This window comes from Melanaphis sacchari, unplaced genomic scaffold (genome assembly GCF_002803265.2).
Source record: "Melanaphis sacchari strain LSU unplaced genomic scaffold, SCAv2.0 Contig79_pilon_pilon, whole genome shotgun sequence".
Classification (NCBI taxonomy): domain Eukaryota; kingdom Metazoa; phylum Arthropoda; class Insecta; order Hemiptera; family Aphididae; genus Melanaphis; species Melanaphis sacchari.
In genome coordinates, this window is record NW_020271559.1 from 826,881 (window position 1) to 846,478 (window position 19,598).

At 24.5% G+C, this 19,598-nt stretch overlaps 1 protein-coding gene across 6 annotated transcripts in view; it reads right to left on the bottom strand.

Moving 5' to 3' along the window:
- Positions 1–132: 132 nt before the first annotated feature.
- LOC112601517 (hrp65 protein-like) overlaps positions 133–19,598 on the bottom strand; it is a 21,085-nt gene continuing 1,619 nt past the window's right edge. The window contains exons 2-12 of one of the 6 annotated variants that reach the window (XR_003115057.1): positions 17,343–17,525; positions 17,042–17,257; positions 16,476–16,646; positions 16,268–16,398; positions 15,888–16,183; positions 15,632–15,822; positions 13,022–13,076; positions 12,329–12,342; positions 12,047–12,073; positions 702–877; positions 133–299 (exon numbers count right to left, since the gene is read on the bottom strand). Coding sequence is in view for 4 of the 6 variants with exons in the window: in XM_025349182.1 (XP_025204967.1) it covers positions 9,689–9,835; positions 12,047–12,073; positions 12,329–12,342; positions 13,022–13,076; positions 15,632–15,822; positions 15,888–16,183; positions 16,268–16,398; positions 16,476–16,646; positions 17,042–17,257; positions 17,343–17,525 (1,431 nt within the window). In the remaining 2 variants the exon portion in view is untranslated. Of the gene's footprint in view, positions 300–701; positions 878–5,357; positions 5,571–9,490; positions 9,836–12,046; positions 12,074–12,328; positions 12,343–13,021; positions 13,077–15,631; positions 15,823–15,887; positions 16,184–16,267; positions 16,399–16,475; positions 16,647–17,041; positions 17,258–17,342; positions 17,526–19,598 lie in introns of those variants that run through there. The other 5 variants (XR_003115058.1, XM_025349182.1, XM_025349184.1 and 2 more) reach the window with 5 other exon arrangements.

Here is a 19,598-nt window from a genome sequence, read left to right on the forward strand (position 1 = left end):
ACATCCGCATTTTAGCCAACAACTACGGAACAACCACGGTAGTCTATTGGGGTATAAATAAATGTTGAATGCAGACATTTGACGGATTGCTTAATGGAACATGAAAGGAAATAAAATATTAAAGAAGATTGATTATGTTAAGAAATGTTTACTTTATTGAAAGTCTTCAATTGATATAAGTTGTCATAAAACATTTTTTACGTCTTTTTCTCGCTAATCAGCATCCTCTGCAAATGGTCCATTGTTGGTTTGAGCCCAAACAATGTATGACGTACGCGCCACCCCATCAATTTAGGTAGCTACAGGATTAAAACAAAAAAATAAAATATTATTATAAATCAAATCATAAATATCTCAAAAGGTTAACATTGCCAAATTTATTTTTTAAAAGAGTAAAATTTGGCACACCCATTTATGGGTCGACCTTTGTGAAATAGAGGGGCGATTAAAAAGTATATTATAAAAAACATAAAAAAGTTGATAAACCATTGCCAACAATGGGGTTTCGTGCTGTAGACACATTCATCCTACAGTAGTCTGCGGTGGTATTTATTTACATGGAAGGGCGAAGGATGGTTTCGAGGTTTTGTAATCCTTTTAGTTTAATTAAGTGAATACCTTGTAATGGTGCATTGGATAGCATACTGCAGTGATATGGCTAAGGTGGAGAAGCTTAAGTGTAATATTTCAAAAATCAATACCTCCGTTACAGTAACGCAATGTAGAACTATGCGCGTATGACCACTCTGTGATACATAATACACGTACATGGGTGGCACAGACTTATTCCATGATTCCACATCAACAATAGTTCATTACTCCGATTGATTTCTTCGGGGAAACGACACAGTTAACCGAAAGCTACACATAGATGAGCCTGAAAATTAAATATAAAACAAACCAATAAACGTGTTAATAAATTTTATATTGATATCTGGACAAAATATAGACACGCGTAAGCACGTCATCGAAGGTAGCGAGTGTAAAATATCTCAACATTTTAATATAGTGGCGTATCTAAAATCTTCCGTAATTATCGACTTCCTGAACTTTATATCAGTGATATTTATTTTATTACTTTACTTAATTTCAAAATTTTATAAAATACTAAAAATAACCCAAGGTCCAACGCGAAAGAGCATCCATTTATAGCCTCTTTTGCACCTTAAATACGCCACTGTATATAATGGGAAACATATTTATTTAATACGAAGATCTTTAAAGTTCAAGATAAGTATATTATATGAAGAAGATGGCCTAGAACATTACAATACCTTTGGGAGAGGGTGGTTTTTTATTTATATATACGTAATATATTATGTGTAACGGCAGTAAATCGTGTCGCGTGACTCAATTTATAGGTCAAAACCATGGTCAAGTAAAAACCTTAATCCACGAATAGTCTGATGAATTTAAATCACAAATGTGCGAAATGCACACCTGAATTACACCACGAAACCATTTATGTTATAATTACTCATGCAAATTTGTTTCCAAAACAGAATTCAAAACAAGCCGATTAAAAATTAATCTGATGTTTAGATTTTCTATGTTTTCGTTAAGGTGCTAGTTTTGTATTCATTTCTACTTAGACATATATGATACTTACGACTACGACTGATAGTGGTTGCAGATAAGACACAGCTATCCGTGAGGATAATAATACGTACACAATAAAAATTGGAAAATCTCAGCATTATCTCAGTCATTCTTGAGACATTTTTAGAAGCTATTTATTTTATTTGAGATCGAGATCATCTGGTAAAAAAATTTACTAAAAGACACCCAGAGGCGAAAGATGATAAATTTGCGCGATGATAAATTGTGACAAAAATGTAGAATTTTCGTTTGGTTACTTAACAAATGTATACAATGGCGTACTTCTCGTTTGAGCATCATTCCACGCCATGGAAATAATTTTTACATTAATAAAAAATATTTATGTATACACTTTACAGTATATTTGTGTATTAAGTATAAGACGATGTCTTATCGAGAAACCAAATTATTGATAAAAAAAATAAAACTTCGAAAATGTATTTACTTTATTTAGCTAGGTACGCCATAGAATATATAATATAAATATTGTATGTTTAAATTGAAAATAATATTTGATAATGTATAGTTCACTATTCTAGGTAATATATAAAATTAGATACCTATATACCTCCTACCAACCGATTAACACGAGATTGCAGGCATACACCAGTTTGAAATTAAGAGCTAGGTCATAACTCATTAATAAAAACACGATAAAGCTAATATTAATATATATTATTATAGTATGTGTTCATAAAAAAATATAGTTTTTTTAATATGTAAACAGATGATTTTTATCACTTAATAGTTACTTTCTTGATAAATTAAAACATTTTTTTTTAATTATTAACCTACATTTTCAACAAAATAAACGATGATTTAAGTATAAAAAATGTAAATATATTCATAAAAATGTAGACCCGATCATCCTTGACTGAATTTTGCAAAACTTATTTAGTTATCTAATCAAGAAATGGGCGGGAAACGTCTTCGTTAATCGCTAAAATTTAGTAAGAGTATCTATACGTCAACATATTTTTACACATCAAGTAAACATCAAATACTAACAAATTACAATAATATAAACAAAATTCAAACTGCATCACAATCAATAGATATAGCCCTAACCACGTGATATTTAGCCACACTGACTTAGGCCAGGATAGGGCTGTGTAATATAATATAATCTTGAAAAAAAAAACATTAGAACTATCCAACCCTCTCCCTTCTTTCTTCTTAGTTACGTTAAACTCTAATATGTTTAACATTTATTGCACACAAAAAGTATTCACTAATAATAACTTGTTATAAAAAAAACGTTAATTATTCAGTATACTACACAAAACTTATATGTTTAGACATTTTTTGAATTAGTAATTTAAATTACTAAAATTTGAATTGAAAAATATTAAAAACAACTTTTTTTTTTAAATAAGTTACAGACTAACGTAAAGAAAAGATACTTTATTACTTAATAATTAATATTCGTAATAAGATGCCAACAATATTATTCACGTGGATAAAAAATGCAATCATTCGGATTATATATATATTTCAATACTTAATTTTAAAATTTTTGAAGTGTTTATAAAAATATCTTCCAAGATTGATAATATATTATTAATACATTTAAGGTATATATTATAAATATATTTCTGTTAACGCCTCTTAAGACAACACCGAACACGACTGTTTTATCACTGCAACGAATATTTTTTTTTAATCTTTAGACTTACCACAACAGTTCCAACGTCATTTTATAACGCGCAAAATAACATCTCTGGCAATAGGTATATTTAATTATTTTTGTGATCCATCAGATTTGATAGAAACTAAAATGTGATAAATGTGATATTAAATAATAATATTGCACGTGATGTAGGTGTATACACGTCAAACATTATAACCAAAATAAGACTATTATTTAAAGATCGAAAACAATTTTTTTCACGCTCTAATTACCGGCACGTAACTGAAAAATAATCATATATAAGATATTTACAAAAACGAATAATTCTATGAAGCAATTTTACTGACCATCCACCATAGATATATTATATATAACCAAGATATTAACCTGTAATGTAATAATAATTACAAAATGTATTTATTCGAAAACCAAACAATATTGTTATACCGAATTTAAAAAAATCCTAAAATTTTCTGTAAAAAAATTAACATTTATTCTTAAAAAAAAAAAAAAAAAAAAAAAAAAAAACAATAGTCACCATTAAAGACATGAATAGTTTACGTTTAATGAATTATTATTTTGAAGAAAAAAATTAGAAAATAGAGTCAAAGCAAATGTTCCAATTGAAAACTTTAGTGGTTGTTAATAAATATCATGGCCTTGTATTTTATAACGCTTTTAATATTTTAACACATTTTCTTTAGCATACGTACAACATTTTAATATTTTATATTATTACGCAGAAACACAATCAATATGTTTTCTTTCTGAAATGGCGGAAGAACGCCAAAATTAATGTTAACATTCGAACACGTAATCACGTAATTAAAAACATAATTTATAATAAAAATTCTTGAGTCAAGTATAATTAAGTATTCATTTTAATATAAATTCGAACCCGTTATGCACAATACATTATTTTAATTTAAATAGACATGCCATTCGATAAAATATAATATTAATAAATTACATAACCCATAATTTACATGAATAAATCGTAACGGTACGATATATATTAATTAATTAAAAATAAATGTACATCCAATAACGTATAGAAAACAATATTGGTACTTATCATATTCAAACACATTTTTATATTAATTCGTTCGGTTCATGAAGAGTTAAAAGTGAGACCTATATTGTCGATTAATACATTTATCTGCTGATTATTAATTAAGCAGCAAATGTTACTAAGTTAGAAAAATAATAGAGGGCTTGCAGTACAACGCTTGGGGTCTTAGTATAATGTTTTATTTTGTATCTCAGTACGCCCCTTTTTGTTTGCTCGAAAATCATAAGAATCACGAACGATTTTATTCCAAACAAGTTTTCGACGCTCAACAAATTTAAAACAGAAACTTCATTTCTAACTCTTTATAGAACCGCAGGCTAAACTAAGAAATTTTTTGAATGATATAACATTAGTCATTACCATTCAACATTTAATGATTATTTATTAGCATATTCTCGTACTATAAATATATAAAAACTTATAACAAAAGTTAGATAATTTAAACATTTAGGACCTATTATTTCAAAATATTGAAAAAATATAAAAAGTATACTTGTGAAATGTAACAAAGAAAATAGATCATTTTTTTTAAATTTCTACAAGAATATACTAAACAAGTTAATTTGGTTTTTTTTAAATTAATTTTAATTTTTAAACTCAATTAAAAATTTAAATTACATTTGTAAAAATCGAAATTTAGTTGGTTGAGTAAATTTTTGAATTCTTAATTTAGAAACTAAACGACTATAATTTAACAAATGGTTTTTCTCTTATTGGAATTAAAATAAAATTATTACTTACAAGGCTATTTTAAAATTTTAAAGATAATCATATGAAAAACTTTTGATAAGTTAAATATTAAAAATATTTTTTTCAAATTGATGCTTTTATAATTTAAAATTATTTTAAAAACGTGTTAGAATTTAATCAACTTATCAGCGTCAATGAAATTATTATGATTTATTGGCCAAAAAAATAGTTGTTTTCAATACAATAATTTAAGTTTTAAAAAAAAAAAATTACAAAATCCACAATGTTCAGCGAATTAAATTTAACAAAATTATTATCATCAAAAGAAAGTTTATCATGGCAGTATATTTGATCGAAATTAGCCTTTTTCAACTAAATAATAAATGTTCTTCTCACTAATCTCGAGTAACTGTTATCATTAAATACATTTAAACTTTAAAGGACCAGTTAATCAATACAATACTACAAACAAGTAAATACTAAAATAATAATTCATTCATATCGTTTTGTTCTGATTCAATTATTCAATTGAACAGCCTACATCAAGTTCTAAACCACAATGTTGACATATTGAGAATGCTGAAAAATTATTAAAATACACAGAATATTAAAATAATATTAAATATAAAACCAGGCAATCTTCAATGTATTATTAATAACATTTACAACATACAAATCCATAATTGTGTTTACACAATAATTAAAATTATAATACCTTAATTTTCATAAAATCAATAGTTTAAATTAAACTGTTTTATTTTCTAATTTGTTAACATTATGCAAATAAAAAATATGAAGATTGTCAGGTAATTATTGCTCACCTTCGTTAAAATTATAAACGTACTTATCACAAATATTTTCATAGACATACCTTCAAATCAAATTAACGAAGAATTTAATTCTTCGTCATTTTTAAGAGTGTAATATAAATACCAAACGCTGTTGCCTCTCGATGGTCAATTTGAATGGCCTCTGTATGATCCAAATTCTATATATAGAAGGATGCAAAAAGAAACTAGATGCAAAATAAATTTGGAATTTATCATGGACAAATCAAGTCATTTCAAAGGAATCAAAGATTTAAAATTAGCGCGAAATTATTGAATATTAACTAAAGGACAAATGTAATACTTTCCGAGTATTACCATAGGCGTATTATATGCTTAGTTATTGGCAATGGCTAGACTTATGCTTGTATATTAACTCATAACTAACTTAAGTTTTTTTTAATAGGAAAGCTCATATCACATAATATACTTTTGGCCCGATATGTGAAATACTTTTAACGCACCTACAATTATTATATGTAAATATGTAATATAATTAGTTAAATAACTGCTAATATAATATTTTAAGCTTTTTCTATTTATAACATTTTCTTTAAGCATATCTTGTTTTAGACTGATGATGGAAATTCAATTTAGTATATAATCAATATTTAGACTAATAAGCAGTGTTCGGGAGAGGCTATCTTCAAAAAATAAAAATAATAATTCATTATAACTGGCCTCTTTTTTTGTTGAAAGATTTCTATCCCTCTTCTCTAAAATACAAACATCTTTGTTATACTATTAATAGAATATATATTTTACATAACTTCAATTTTTATTTTCACAATTCGCTACGTATATTTTTAACAAAAGATGTTAGTATTTATGTATTATTATTGTAAATGAACAGATTAAAGATACAATCTATTGAATTACTGTGTCAAACGTAATTCTAGGGGGAATTTTTCTTGCTTTAGAAAACTACGTTCCTCTTTATAAATGGTTCTAACCTTTACCTAACATTTACAATGATTTAAAATATTAGTTAATTTTTATAATAAAATAAATTTTAATTATAATTTGTATAACAATAAATGTATTTTGTTGTCTTATTCTACATAGTATTTTTTCTTCTTAAAATTGACATTATTAAAGCATTAATCACTATCATTATTCAATCAATTTTTAATGTAACAAAAATATTATTACAGTAATGTCATAATAATTATATATGTGATTTAATTAGTTATTTATTATTCATTTAAAATTTTATACTTCTAAAAAAATATTACATTAATAATTTTAAGTTAAAAAATAAATATAATTTTTAACTATTTATGCATGTTTTATAATTTTATTCAATAGCTAGGTATAACTATTAAAAAAAAAAAGAGCCTTTTTTAATAGAAAATTATAGTCATAATACTTAATTGAAACTTAGAATAGAACATTTAACTTAATTTATTTTATTTCTAAATCAATTTTTTTTTTATATAATTTATAAAAATATAAATTTTTATTACAGCTAATTATAAATACAAGTTTAATAACTAAATTATTGAATCAATAAAAGATTAATGGAAGCAGTCATCTAATTACAAATATTTACTATTATACTATAAATATTCCTCAAATCACAAATGTTTTTTTTTTTTTTAGTGATTCATATTTTAAATAATATGATTTATTCAATATAATCTCATGAGATTCATAAATTTAGTGATGGCAATCGCCAATATCCATATAAAATTAACTGGCTGTTGATAGCACAATCAGCTACAAGGCATTCTAAGCCAGGGAAAATGTATTAGTGTAACTGACAATAAAAAAAAAAAAAAAAGGAAACGAAACATAACACTGAAATAATCCGAATGGTGCTATCGTAGCTTCACTCATATTATGATGTTGAAGACATATTTGAAAAAGCACTCGCTTCTGTTGTATAAATGCTTTCTAATAAATCATAATTAGATTTCAGTAAAAAGTCACCAACTTACAGTTTGTTTAAAATCAACTATAATTATGATTACTATTATATTATCTAAGTGGAATTTATTTTTCAAAACATCCAATTGAAATATAAGTACGAGAATTAATATTGCAAATACATTAAAAATTCATGGTACAAATATTATATAAAAATAATGATCCTAAATTTGATTTTATTTAAACAAAATATATTGATGTAGAAAGTCAAACTTTATCACTGAATGAAATACATAATTTATTAATTACTACAATCATATAATCCTAAATATTCATTCATTAATTAATGAAGTATTTGATGTGCATAAATCTGATGAATAAGAAACATTACATTTTATACATCATATTATTAAGTCATTTCATAACAATTTAATTCATATTACTGTAGACATGATAAATAAAAAGGTTATTATTATTATTATTATTTAAACCATAAGAGAAAAATACTGATTATGGTAGAAAAAAAATAAGGTACATTTCATTAAGATATAAGAATTTATATTTATATTTAAGAGTTAAACATTAATTTTTTTTTACTTAAATAAGTCAGTTACCCCAGTTTGTACAAATGAGGTCACTTCTTATTTGAACATTATTTTCTTAGATTAAAATATCAAACACCAAGTCATAATTCTAGTAAGAAGTATAATTAGGAAAATATATTTATAATTATATTAAATGAATAAAATTATTTCGTGCACCTAAGTTTACTTAAGATTATATTGAAATTGATCTATACACACATACACACACACACATACATACATACACACACACACACAAAAAAAAAAATCTAATGAATCGTTCATTATAAATATTTAACTTAATTTTAAATATATTTAGTTTATATTTTTTTTCCGTTGCATAGATCAATCTAATTATAAATCTTTTTATAATATTTTATCATTGTTATTAAAATATATTAATAAAAAAATTACAAAGTTTCACTCGCGATACGACATATTTCTACCCATGGTCTTCCTTAAAAATAACGAGTCATTAACTTCAATGTTTACTTATAACCAATAATCAATCAATTAACATGTATTACATCTATTTAAAAGTATTTTATTCAAAAATACAATAAAAAAATCTACCTAATTAAGAACTATTAAATAATGTTTTCCATTATACTATACCTAACTGTTATTATAATCATACAATTAAACATCTTAAGAGAATATGTAAAACCTCATAAAAGCAAAAATTTGTGTATACTCTATACCAAAACATATTGAATTAATTGCTACAAAGAAATCCAAAGAAAACTTGGCTTCTCAATTTTCACAAAACTACTATAACATTAACTCAAGTATAAGGTTATTCACAACTTATGATTTTAGAGATAATATTAAGATTGCCTATTGCAAAGTAACCTATAATATTAGTATTTTTATTAATAATATTTATATTAATAATTTCTGAAGTTAGTTTTACCAGTAGGTAAAAAAAAAATATTAGTTTTTGAGACCATTGACTAATATAGTATCAAATCAAAAATAATATAAAACCACTTAAAACATTAAATTATAAAAAAATTCTACCATTGTTATAATAGGTAATCGAAAATACTGCCGTTTTAAATAGTCATACAACCTATCAGCAATAAAGTATAAAAAAAGAAATCAATAAGTGAAAAAAAATACAATCCAACATTCAGTAGTCAGAATTGTTCTGTTTTTGGGTTGAAAAGTAAAGCAAATAAGAAATTATGATTTGCATTGATGTAAAAATACAGTTGACTAAAAATGAGATTATACTTGTATTAAATAATCCATAAGATAGGTACCAAAATTAGTTATATCCTATGTCAAGAAACATAAGCGGTTATGTGATATTGCAATGAGTAGACAATTATTTCAGCTTTAAATGAAGACATTTAACTATCCATCTTCAATTTTTGTTCTATTATCTGTTTATTCTTAGGATCTTTTTGAAAGATTAAAATCTTCTACGATCCTGGCCGTTACGTCTGTCTTGACCCCACCTTCCGCCCCTGTCTCCTCTAGGGCCAGCGTCGAAAAGGCCTGGTGGCGGCAAAACTCCTTGATTGTCACGTACAAAAGTTTCCACGAACGGCGTCGATTCCTATCGGTTATCAAATCAATCAATGCATTCATAGGGAATTAGTCATATAAATAATTAATTACCTAATATTAAAATAAAAAAATATTCAAAGAAGTAAGCTTTTAACTTTTCTTAAAATTTGGAATACCAAAGAGATATGCATTGACAAATTTAAGTACTAAAATTCTTTAGAAATAGGTATTGAAATATAAAATTCAAAATAAATATTATGAGCATACACAATAATAGTCTTACACTTGTTACGTTGACAGATATCAATGGTTTTTTTTTTTTAAACTTCTAATATAAAAAAAATATATCAAACGGGTAAATATTTTTTTTACTGATTAAGATTGTTTTTGAATTTATTAAATTAAATAAAAAAAAGTAATTCATTAAGTATAGTACCACTTCTAAAATGTTTTTTATACAAAGAATTATTTAGTTTTAATATAGAATTAATTTTTCATGGCTTAACATTCAATAAATTTGTTATGAACTTAAAATTATTAAAGATCAAAAAAAAAAATTTAAGAAAATCTATTAATTATAATCATATTAAGAGACTCAGAAGTAAAAACCACTGTCTGAACTTGCTAGATATATATTAAAAAATAAAAATTGATTAAAATTCTTATATAGAAGAATTTTGTTTTCAATCAAAATTAATAAAAGTTCTAATCGATAACTTACAACTTAAGTTTTTTCATACTACACTACATGACTATGATTATTTTACTAGTATGCTCTCTTAAATTGATACCGAGTAAATTTTTTAATAATGTAAATCTCATTATACAAAAATTGTATAACTCAAAAATATAATTATTTACTTCATAACTAATTTAAATGATTAAATGATCCAAAAATCAAATTTTCAATAAAATAAAATTATTAATAACGGTAATTTAAGAAAAATTAAATAATGCAATACTCGTTTTATTATATCGTATCTTAATATATCATAAGCCTACGTCTTGTCAACCTATCTGTCTAACAAATATACAACATAACAAAAATTTGCATTAAACAGAAGTTATTTTGTGTTATTTACTTTAATACTAATATCAATTGACCAATCAATTTTAAAAATAAGATACGATCTTTATACATTTGTTTTTTACTTTTTTTTTACAATATTTAAACTATTAAATAATTAACGAACTATTTTAATTATTTTGTATACTATAAAAGCCATCTCAGTTGTAAATATTAAATGAAGAAAACATACAAAGGGAGAAATCCTTTAAAGAATGTTCTAAAATAAAATATTATTTTTAATTCAATATTTATACATAAATAATTTTCTTTAATGTTTAAATTAATGTATCTATTTTAAGATTTCAAAAATATTTAGAATATAACCTCATAGCTATTCATGTAATAGTTTTGTATTTCTACTCTTAAAAATAACTGACTTAGTTATAATAAACGTGCTATTAAGTATGCATTTACTAGTTCATTTAATAGGTTTTATTCCCAATTATAATTAAATTTAAAAAATTTAATTATGAAAGAAAACTGTTAGAATTCAATTACAACTCGACAAATATAATGTATCTAACAAAACCATATTTTTTTATTCTATTAAATAATAAAAAAATTTTTTGTACTCTACCAAGGCAATAAGAATAATTTGAATTGTTTATTTATATAAAATAATAGATGAGTTATATTAAGTACTTAAATATAAAATAATAATTAATATTGACAAAAATTAATTCCTATGATAAAAACAATCCCAAGTCATCTTCATATAAATAGATCAATAAAACGCAAATAGTCAAATTCTTGTATTCAATGATAATAATGATCAATACATTGTTATATACTAAACCAATTTAATCTTAAAATATATTAAGTAAAATAACACGCATTTCTTACGATTCCTTTTAATAAATATAATACTTTTTTGAATCTCAAAAAAATTATGGAAATGTCAAATAATTATCAACCTAATACTGCAAACAATTTTTTGTTGAAAAATTTGCAATATTTTAAATTTAAAAATACTAATACTTTATGATTATTATCAGATTCATTAAATGGATACATAAATAATATATCCATTATAATTCCTGAAAATTGCGAACACCAAAACAATTCAAACACAACAAAACAATTCATTATCAATTATCACGAAATCTGAATATTTATAATATCTAAAGCAATCATCTTCTAAGAAGAGATAAGTATTTATTAAAATATTAATTCATGCTCCAAAAGACTGACCTGATTTGCCACTTGGCTTTCCCCACCCTGTTAGGGAATAAGTGATAAATAATTATTATGTATATAATAATTATTAAGAGGTTTTCATTAGTTACATAAGTATTTAGTATTTAAATCATTAGTTCACTGTTATTTACTATTTTCAACTTAAAATTAATTGCTGTTACTAGTTGGTAATTTAAAATAATTAAGACCATTTTTCACATTGTGTAATACTAGAAATGCTAGCATTAATAAGAATATTTAAACCTTAAAATAGTAATAAAAAAAAAGGTACATTACCATTCCTCCTTGAACTGTAAAACAAAAACAAAAACAAAAAAATTCATTATGGAATTATCACATTATGATATGACATACAATGGGAAGAATATTTAAAAACTAAGCAAAATTGTATAATACTTGCATAAGTGACCAGATATTTTATTAGTAAAAGTCAGACATGTATTAAAGACCTAACAGATGAAAAGGAGATAGGAATAAAAAGTAATAAGATTTAAAGATTTTTAAAAGTATAAATAAAACCTTTTTATTAACACTGATGAAAATTGACAATAAAGGAGAATTGTTTATTAAGTTTGAACACTAGAGAAAATTCATTAAAAAATTTGTTTTTTATTTGGTTTTGTTCTGTAACTATTTATTAATACTTTAGTTAAATTATTAATTAAAGCAATATTATGTGATAATTTAGAGATTTATTGTAAATAAATAAAAAACAGATATATTCACTAAAGTTATTTATATAACTTATACACTACACTTTTACATTAAAATTATAAAATCAGAATAAGATCAAGATATGTAATAAAAATCTGTACATTTTATGTTCTAACTGATCTAAAAATGTATTGAGGCAAGTACTAAAAACTTGGTACTGTTTCATACTTAAATTGGGATATCTGGTCATACTATACTAGCATTAATAAATATATTAAATACAAGTTAAAAGTTTAAATTTATGAACAGACTTACCTTCTACAGGAATAGGGGGTCCATCAAATGGAGGTTTACCCGGTCCTCTATGGTCCTAAAACAAACATAAATATATATATACACATATTAGACAATAATATACCAAGTACTTAAATTAGGGGTTAGCCAATATGTGAACAAATATTTTATTAATTTTTATTTAATTAAGTATTTTAATATGTAACTAATTCAATTAATCATGACATCCTAGTTCGTAAGTTAAATTTGATTGACATCTACAGTTATCCTTTAAACTTGTTCAGTTCGTATTTGAAGAACTGCTACCAACAAGTATTAGTAAATGGATATTTTTCTTCAAATACTGTAATTTTAAATTTTTTACTGATGATTTAAAAATATATCATAAAATGTCTAGCATAAATTACTGTTTTATATTACGAAATCCAAATAGATTTTTAAAATGGTATATCTTAAATGATCATAGTATATTTCAAAATTTCAAAATGCTCTAATCTCACTTCACCATAATAAAAGAAAAATCTCATTTAATTACCTCATTGATAATAATCATTTTAAGGTATTAAATACTTTACACGACCTTGGTAAAGCTTTTTAATCTAATTTTTTTTTATTCTCTCGCATAAAACAAGTATATATTTAAACAATATAAACTGTTTATTATTATTTAGATCAACAAAATCTCTTCATTATGAGGAATGTCAAACAGTTCTTAAGTTCTTTAGTCTGCTCTATACTATAATATGAATCCATTATATTGAATCTGTATTCTATTAGCCAAATAGTCTTGAATGAGTACAAAGAAGTAATAAAAGCTTTAAAAATAAAATAATCCACCAAAATATTTTAGTTTCTAGCTAACCTAAAATTAGATTCCTTCTCAACTTCAACGTCTTACTTATACAAATTATAAAATGGTGTCATAACTACATCTACTTGAACTATTATTATTTCATGTACCACATTATGTTGATAATCACCATTCTCATTAAGATCAACATAGTCTTCTAAATCTTTTTTTCAAGCTCATCTCTCTAATTTAGATTTTTTTTTTTATTAGTATATCTGAACTAAAGCACCATTAGTCAAATTATTTATCAATTATTATTATTAGTATTAGCATAATTCCATGTATTATTTTTATCAAATCTATACTCTATATAAGGTAAATAATGTATTATATATTGTGTACTAGATCTGCCAGGTATAAATTTAAATAAAATAAAATAATCATACAGTGATACAACTTATCGTACAAACTATTTATTTAATATATAAGGTAAAAAAAAAAAAATTAGTGTTAATATTATATTTATTTATTGTATTCACCAGAAATCATTGAATTCAATGATTACCAAATATTAATAAAAAGTGATTCTCTATCTAGAAGCAGAGAGGGAAAAAATTCATGCCAGAAAAATAAAATTCGTTCAGGCCATTCAATTTTTTCATCTCTTGAATAGAAACTTTACTTTATTTATATATGTAATGAATTTTGTATTTAAATGTATATAAGTAAATATCAAATATAAAAATGTATTACATAAATATGTATTTTATTGATTTAAATATAAGAAAAAACTTTAAATCTAAAAGAGGTAATCAAAATTTAATAATTTTTTGAATGTTTATATATAGTGATGTTAATAATATGAGCGAATTTAAATAATAAATCACAATAACCAGAGATATTTTCAGTATTTGTTAAAAGTTTAAATAAATTTCTTTTAAAATAATATGCATCTAATTTCATACATTATTTTCCACTTTGCAACAATTTTTATTTTTTTCTCTATCTCTTTTTCAGAACCCCCTTTCCTTTTCTTATTATCACTCATTTCGAAAAAAAAAACCAGAAAATATTTAATATTGAAATGAACATTTAATAACTTAACTCTTTAAACATATGAAATATGAATGTAGTGTAAAGGTACTCCCACAAGTCCATCATACTGTATTCTTTAAATAAATACTTTGATGACAAAATAATGAAAAAATGTATAATTGGATAGATAATCACGAGGCTTTAAGATGTTATTGTATTGGAAAACTTCTGTGAAAATTATAAAAATAAATGGTGTGTACATTACTAATGTGGGTATTTTGAATATACTATAATTTACAGACTATGGCAAATTCATATCAAATAACCTATCACTCATCAGAATTCAAAATATAAAAATGATTATTAATTAAATTGTTAATATTATTATTTCGTTTTAGTGCATAAATAATTACACTTATCACATTATTCTGCGCCTCTTCACTATTTTTATACTTTTTTTTCTATTTATACTTAAGGCCAACAGGCCAATATAGCTTCCAGGCCACCAGAATTCTTCCTTGTATCTCGGTGGGCCACTCTGCTTCAGTTTCATCTCATATATACATAAACACTCATAAAACATAAGAATCTTAATATTTTGTCCAACAAGAGAACCTATTCAACATCAAATCCGCATATTCCATGCAACACCACTCTGCCATTAAAACCAGCTCCATTAAGACAAAACGTTGCAAGGAGATGCACAAAAACTTATTTTCCTCCAAAATGAGCGTATACAAACACTCAACAGAGTAGTAATTTAATTAACAAAATATTGATTAATTTTATGTTTTATAATGTTCTACCTGCATGAATGATGAATTGTCTTGTTGACGCCTCCTCATCTCTTCATCTTGATGATGCATTCTCATGCTTAAATCTTCGCTCTGTCTTCTGAAAATATCTTCTTCCCTAAGTCTCTGATCCTCTGCTTGACGTTCTTTCATTTCCCATTCCATTTTTTGTCGTTCTCTATCCATTTCTCGTTGTCGCAATTCTAACCAATCATATATATATATTAAAAATTATTAAATTTACTTGATGAAATATGGTAATATTTACGTTCTCTGAGCATTTCAGTCTCATGTTCATAACGAGCATATTCCATTTGAGCCTCCAATTTTTCTTCTTCTAATTTCATCTCACGTTTAAGAGCTTCTTCTTTTTGTTTATACAATTCAGCTAATTGTTTCCAACGAGTACCAAATTCATGTTCAAAAGAATTTGGATTAGCAAATCTTGGACCAACATCTCTTTGTTTCTGGAAATCCATAGTTTTTTTGGGCAATAACTTATCTGGGAGGCCATCTGAACTATCTACAAACTCATAAGTTTCAACTACACAAGGACGAAGAGAACTGAAAAAAATATAAAAAATATATATTAGATTACAAATTCAAGTACTTATCATAATATAAAAATAAAAAATTTATCGTTTCTACCTGGTCAAAAAAAAACAACCTTCTGAACAACGTTTCAAAGCATTGCTTGCAGCATTTTTACGTGAGAATTCAATAACACCTTCACCAGTTGAATTACCTCTCTCATCTACCATCACTTGGCAACGTTCAATCTAAAAAATTAAACATAAATTAAAATTAAATATTATTTTAAAGAAAAAAATTAAATTAAAATTATATAAAAACATACATCACCAAATATTGAAAAAGCATATTCTAGAAGTTCATTGGAAACAAATGGAGTAAGGTTTTTTACTTTGATAGCAGCAGCAATGGGAGCAAACCTTATTTTTAACATACGTCCTTTACGCATTTTACCATCTAATTCTCTTTTGGCTTTTTCAGCATTAGTACGATAATCCTATTTAAGTTCAATAAGCATTTAAGAATATTTTAAAGTATGACATACCTATATATGTTGTACCTGTTTAACATAGCAACAAATCTACATACCAGAACTTCATAAAAGTATATTTTTAGTTAATATTAGAAATACAAATTTACATGTAATATTTAATTTTTACAAGTTTTGTAAATCTAGAAAAAATGATTTAAATAAAAAAAAAAAAAAATTGTTAGAGAAAACTTAAACAAATGAAAAAATTCAATAATAAATTTGATCTAATCTTAATTATAAATAAAGTGTAGTCAAAATCTGGTGCATAGATTTGTTATGACACATATGTTAAATAGAGACAACAAATACAATTCTTCAATATTCATGACAATTAAATACAAATTATTAAAATAGTTTACCAATCTGATAAAAGCAAACATTTTTTCCTTGTTCAAAAAATTTTCAGAAACTTCTCCATAAGGTTTAAACATTTCTATTAATTCTTCTTCAGTACAATCAACTAAGTTTCCAATATAAAGACGACACTGACTAAGGAACTTTCTATCAGAGGTATCAGTTTGTGGAATCTCATGAGTTGGGCCCATAATTTGCATTAAACGTTCATTCCATAGAGCCTAAAAATGAAAAATATTAAAATAACATTTCAACACATGTAAATACTAAATAATATAGATATTTTAATAATTTATTGTGACTAACATCAGCTCTAGTTAAACGATCATCTCCTCGAATAGGTGGACCGCCTCTGAAAACACCTCCAACACCTCCACCACGCCTTCCACCTCTTCCACTTTCTGAATGATTACGATTGCCTCTATTCATTATATCATTATCTCCTGGATGGTTATCACCATGATTATCATTGCGGAAATCTCCTCTAGGCTGAAATTGAAAATAATTTTAATGTTAGTTAATTATTTCAAAAATGTTCACTTCAATCATAAATTAGTCAGCTTAGTATTTAATTTATTAATAACAATAAAATGATTCATCATTTATCAATAGCTTATCTAATGGCAACAATATTTCAAAAATATCAAAAACTTATCAAAATATCTATACATAAAGAACTAGTATAACACAATATTACTAGCAGCAGAAGTTCGTCATAACAAAATTTTACTTTTCACTGGTATACGAATTACATTAAATAAATAGAATTGTATTGTAGATACAATTATTTTAATGTATTAGAGAAGAAGCATGACACAATTAGTATTTAACATAAAATTAAAATAACATGCTTACCAATTATATTTAGTACTAAACATCATTATACCAGAGGAGACTTAACAAATTGACTGCTACATGCCCGCTGGTGACCCAAATCATATTAACGCATGTCAGACCATATCATTTTTACAGTTTGTCAAAAAAATTTACATTTTTAAAAATAGCTCCAATTATCCAATTTTAATAAAATTGATATTTTTAAAACCATTTGAAGGATTTCTGTGTTTTTTTTTTTTTGATGTCCAAATTCTTCTTTGTCTATGCCATGATTCAATCTAAATACTATTATTTTCAAGCCTTAAAGAAATATATACATTAAATGTTAATGTTAACTGGGCAATGGGCAACCTAAATGGCGTCACATTAATAATATGATTTAGGTAGGTATCTGGCGACCCAAATGGCTTCACAAAAAAGACATCACTTGGGTCAGCAGCAGGCATGTGGCAGTCAACATGTTAAAAATTTTTAAATCAAAATATTAACCCGTCGTTGGTACACATGTGAGCGCGCCGCTCACACAGATAGAATTTCGAGCATTATTCGTACAAATATTATTGAATTAATCTAATACTATAAATACCTTCAAATAACATGTCTATACATATTTATAAAAATAAATAATTACGCTATTTGTCATTGTCTATCAGTTATCGTTAGACAAAGTCGACAGTACCGATTAAGTGAGTGTCGCGCTACCACTGTACTAACCACACAATATTTTTATCACCACCATCGTAGTCGATTACGTACACAGTTTTGTATATACAGTTTTTTATTTTTATTTTATAAATTATGAAATGTACATAAAAAATATTTATATACTTTTTAGTGAAGGATAAAAATATATATAATTCTAGATATGGTTTGATGTTTTAAGTTAATAGATCAATTAATAATAATATAAAAAGTGAAGTGTGAGCGCCGCAGTGTAACAATCATGTTACAAACTATATGTGTACTAACGACGGGTTAACTCTTTTTTTAATTACTAGAGAAGTCAAAACTTCATGAATTAACTTTATCTCAGATATCTTAATAAATAAAATAGGAAATTATTAACTTGTTATACATTTAAAAATGGCTAACTTACTTTTAATATTAATATGTAAAAAACATAAATTAATCTTTACTAAATGTTACGTGATTATATTTCAACAGATACATATATCCACTATGCACCACCAAAATATAGTAACAAATTAATGTGTAACCTAGTAAGTTTTTATTTTCTACTATTACATAAATTAAAATTTATATTCAATTGAAACATTTAATAATAAAAAAAATCACCTATTATGGCAGTAATGGCAAAAGTGATACCTAGTTTATAATATATATTATATAAATAGATATATATTTTAATCTCATCGATTAAATAAAATAATAAGTCAGATGTTTATAATTATCACATAGACTCAAAGATCTTGGTAGTATAATATTATAAATAATCATCACTTTAAAATATGAATTCTAGACATTAAGAACCTTTAAAAAAAACTATTGATTAATAATGAGTAATGACAATAAAATTAAAACACCTATCCATAATCATAACAAAAAAAATGTATTATTATTCTTGACATTTCAATAATATTAATTGTTAAAATAAAACCTAATATCTTATATAAATAGAGTAATTATCATAAAATAACAAAAAAGGTAGACAAATTTTTTAAGTATTCCTTTTTCAGATAGGAGCGAAAGACAATTGCAATATAG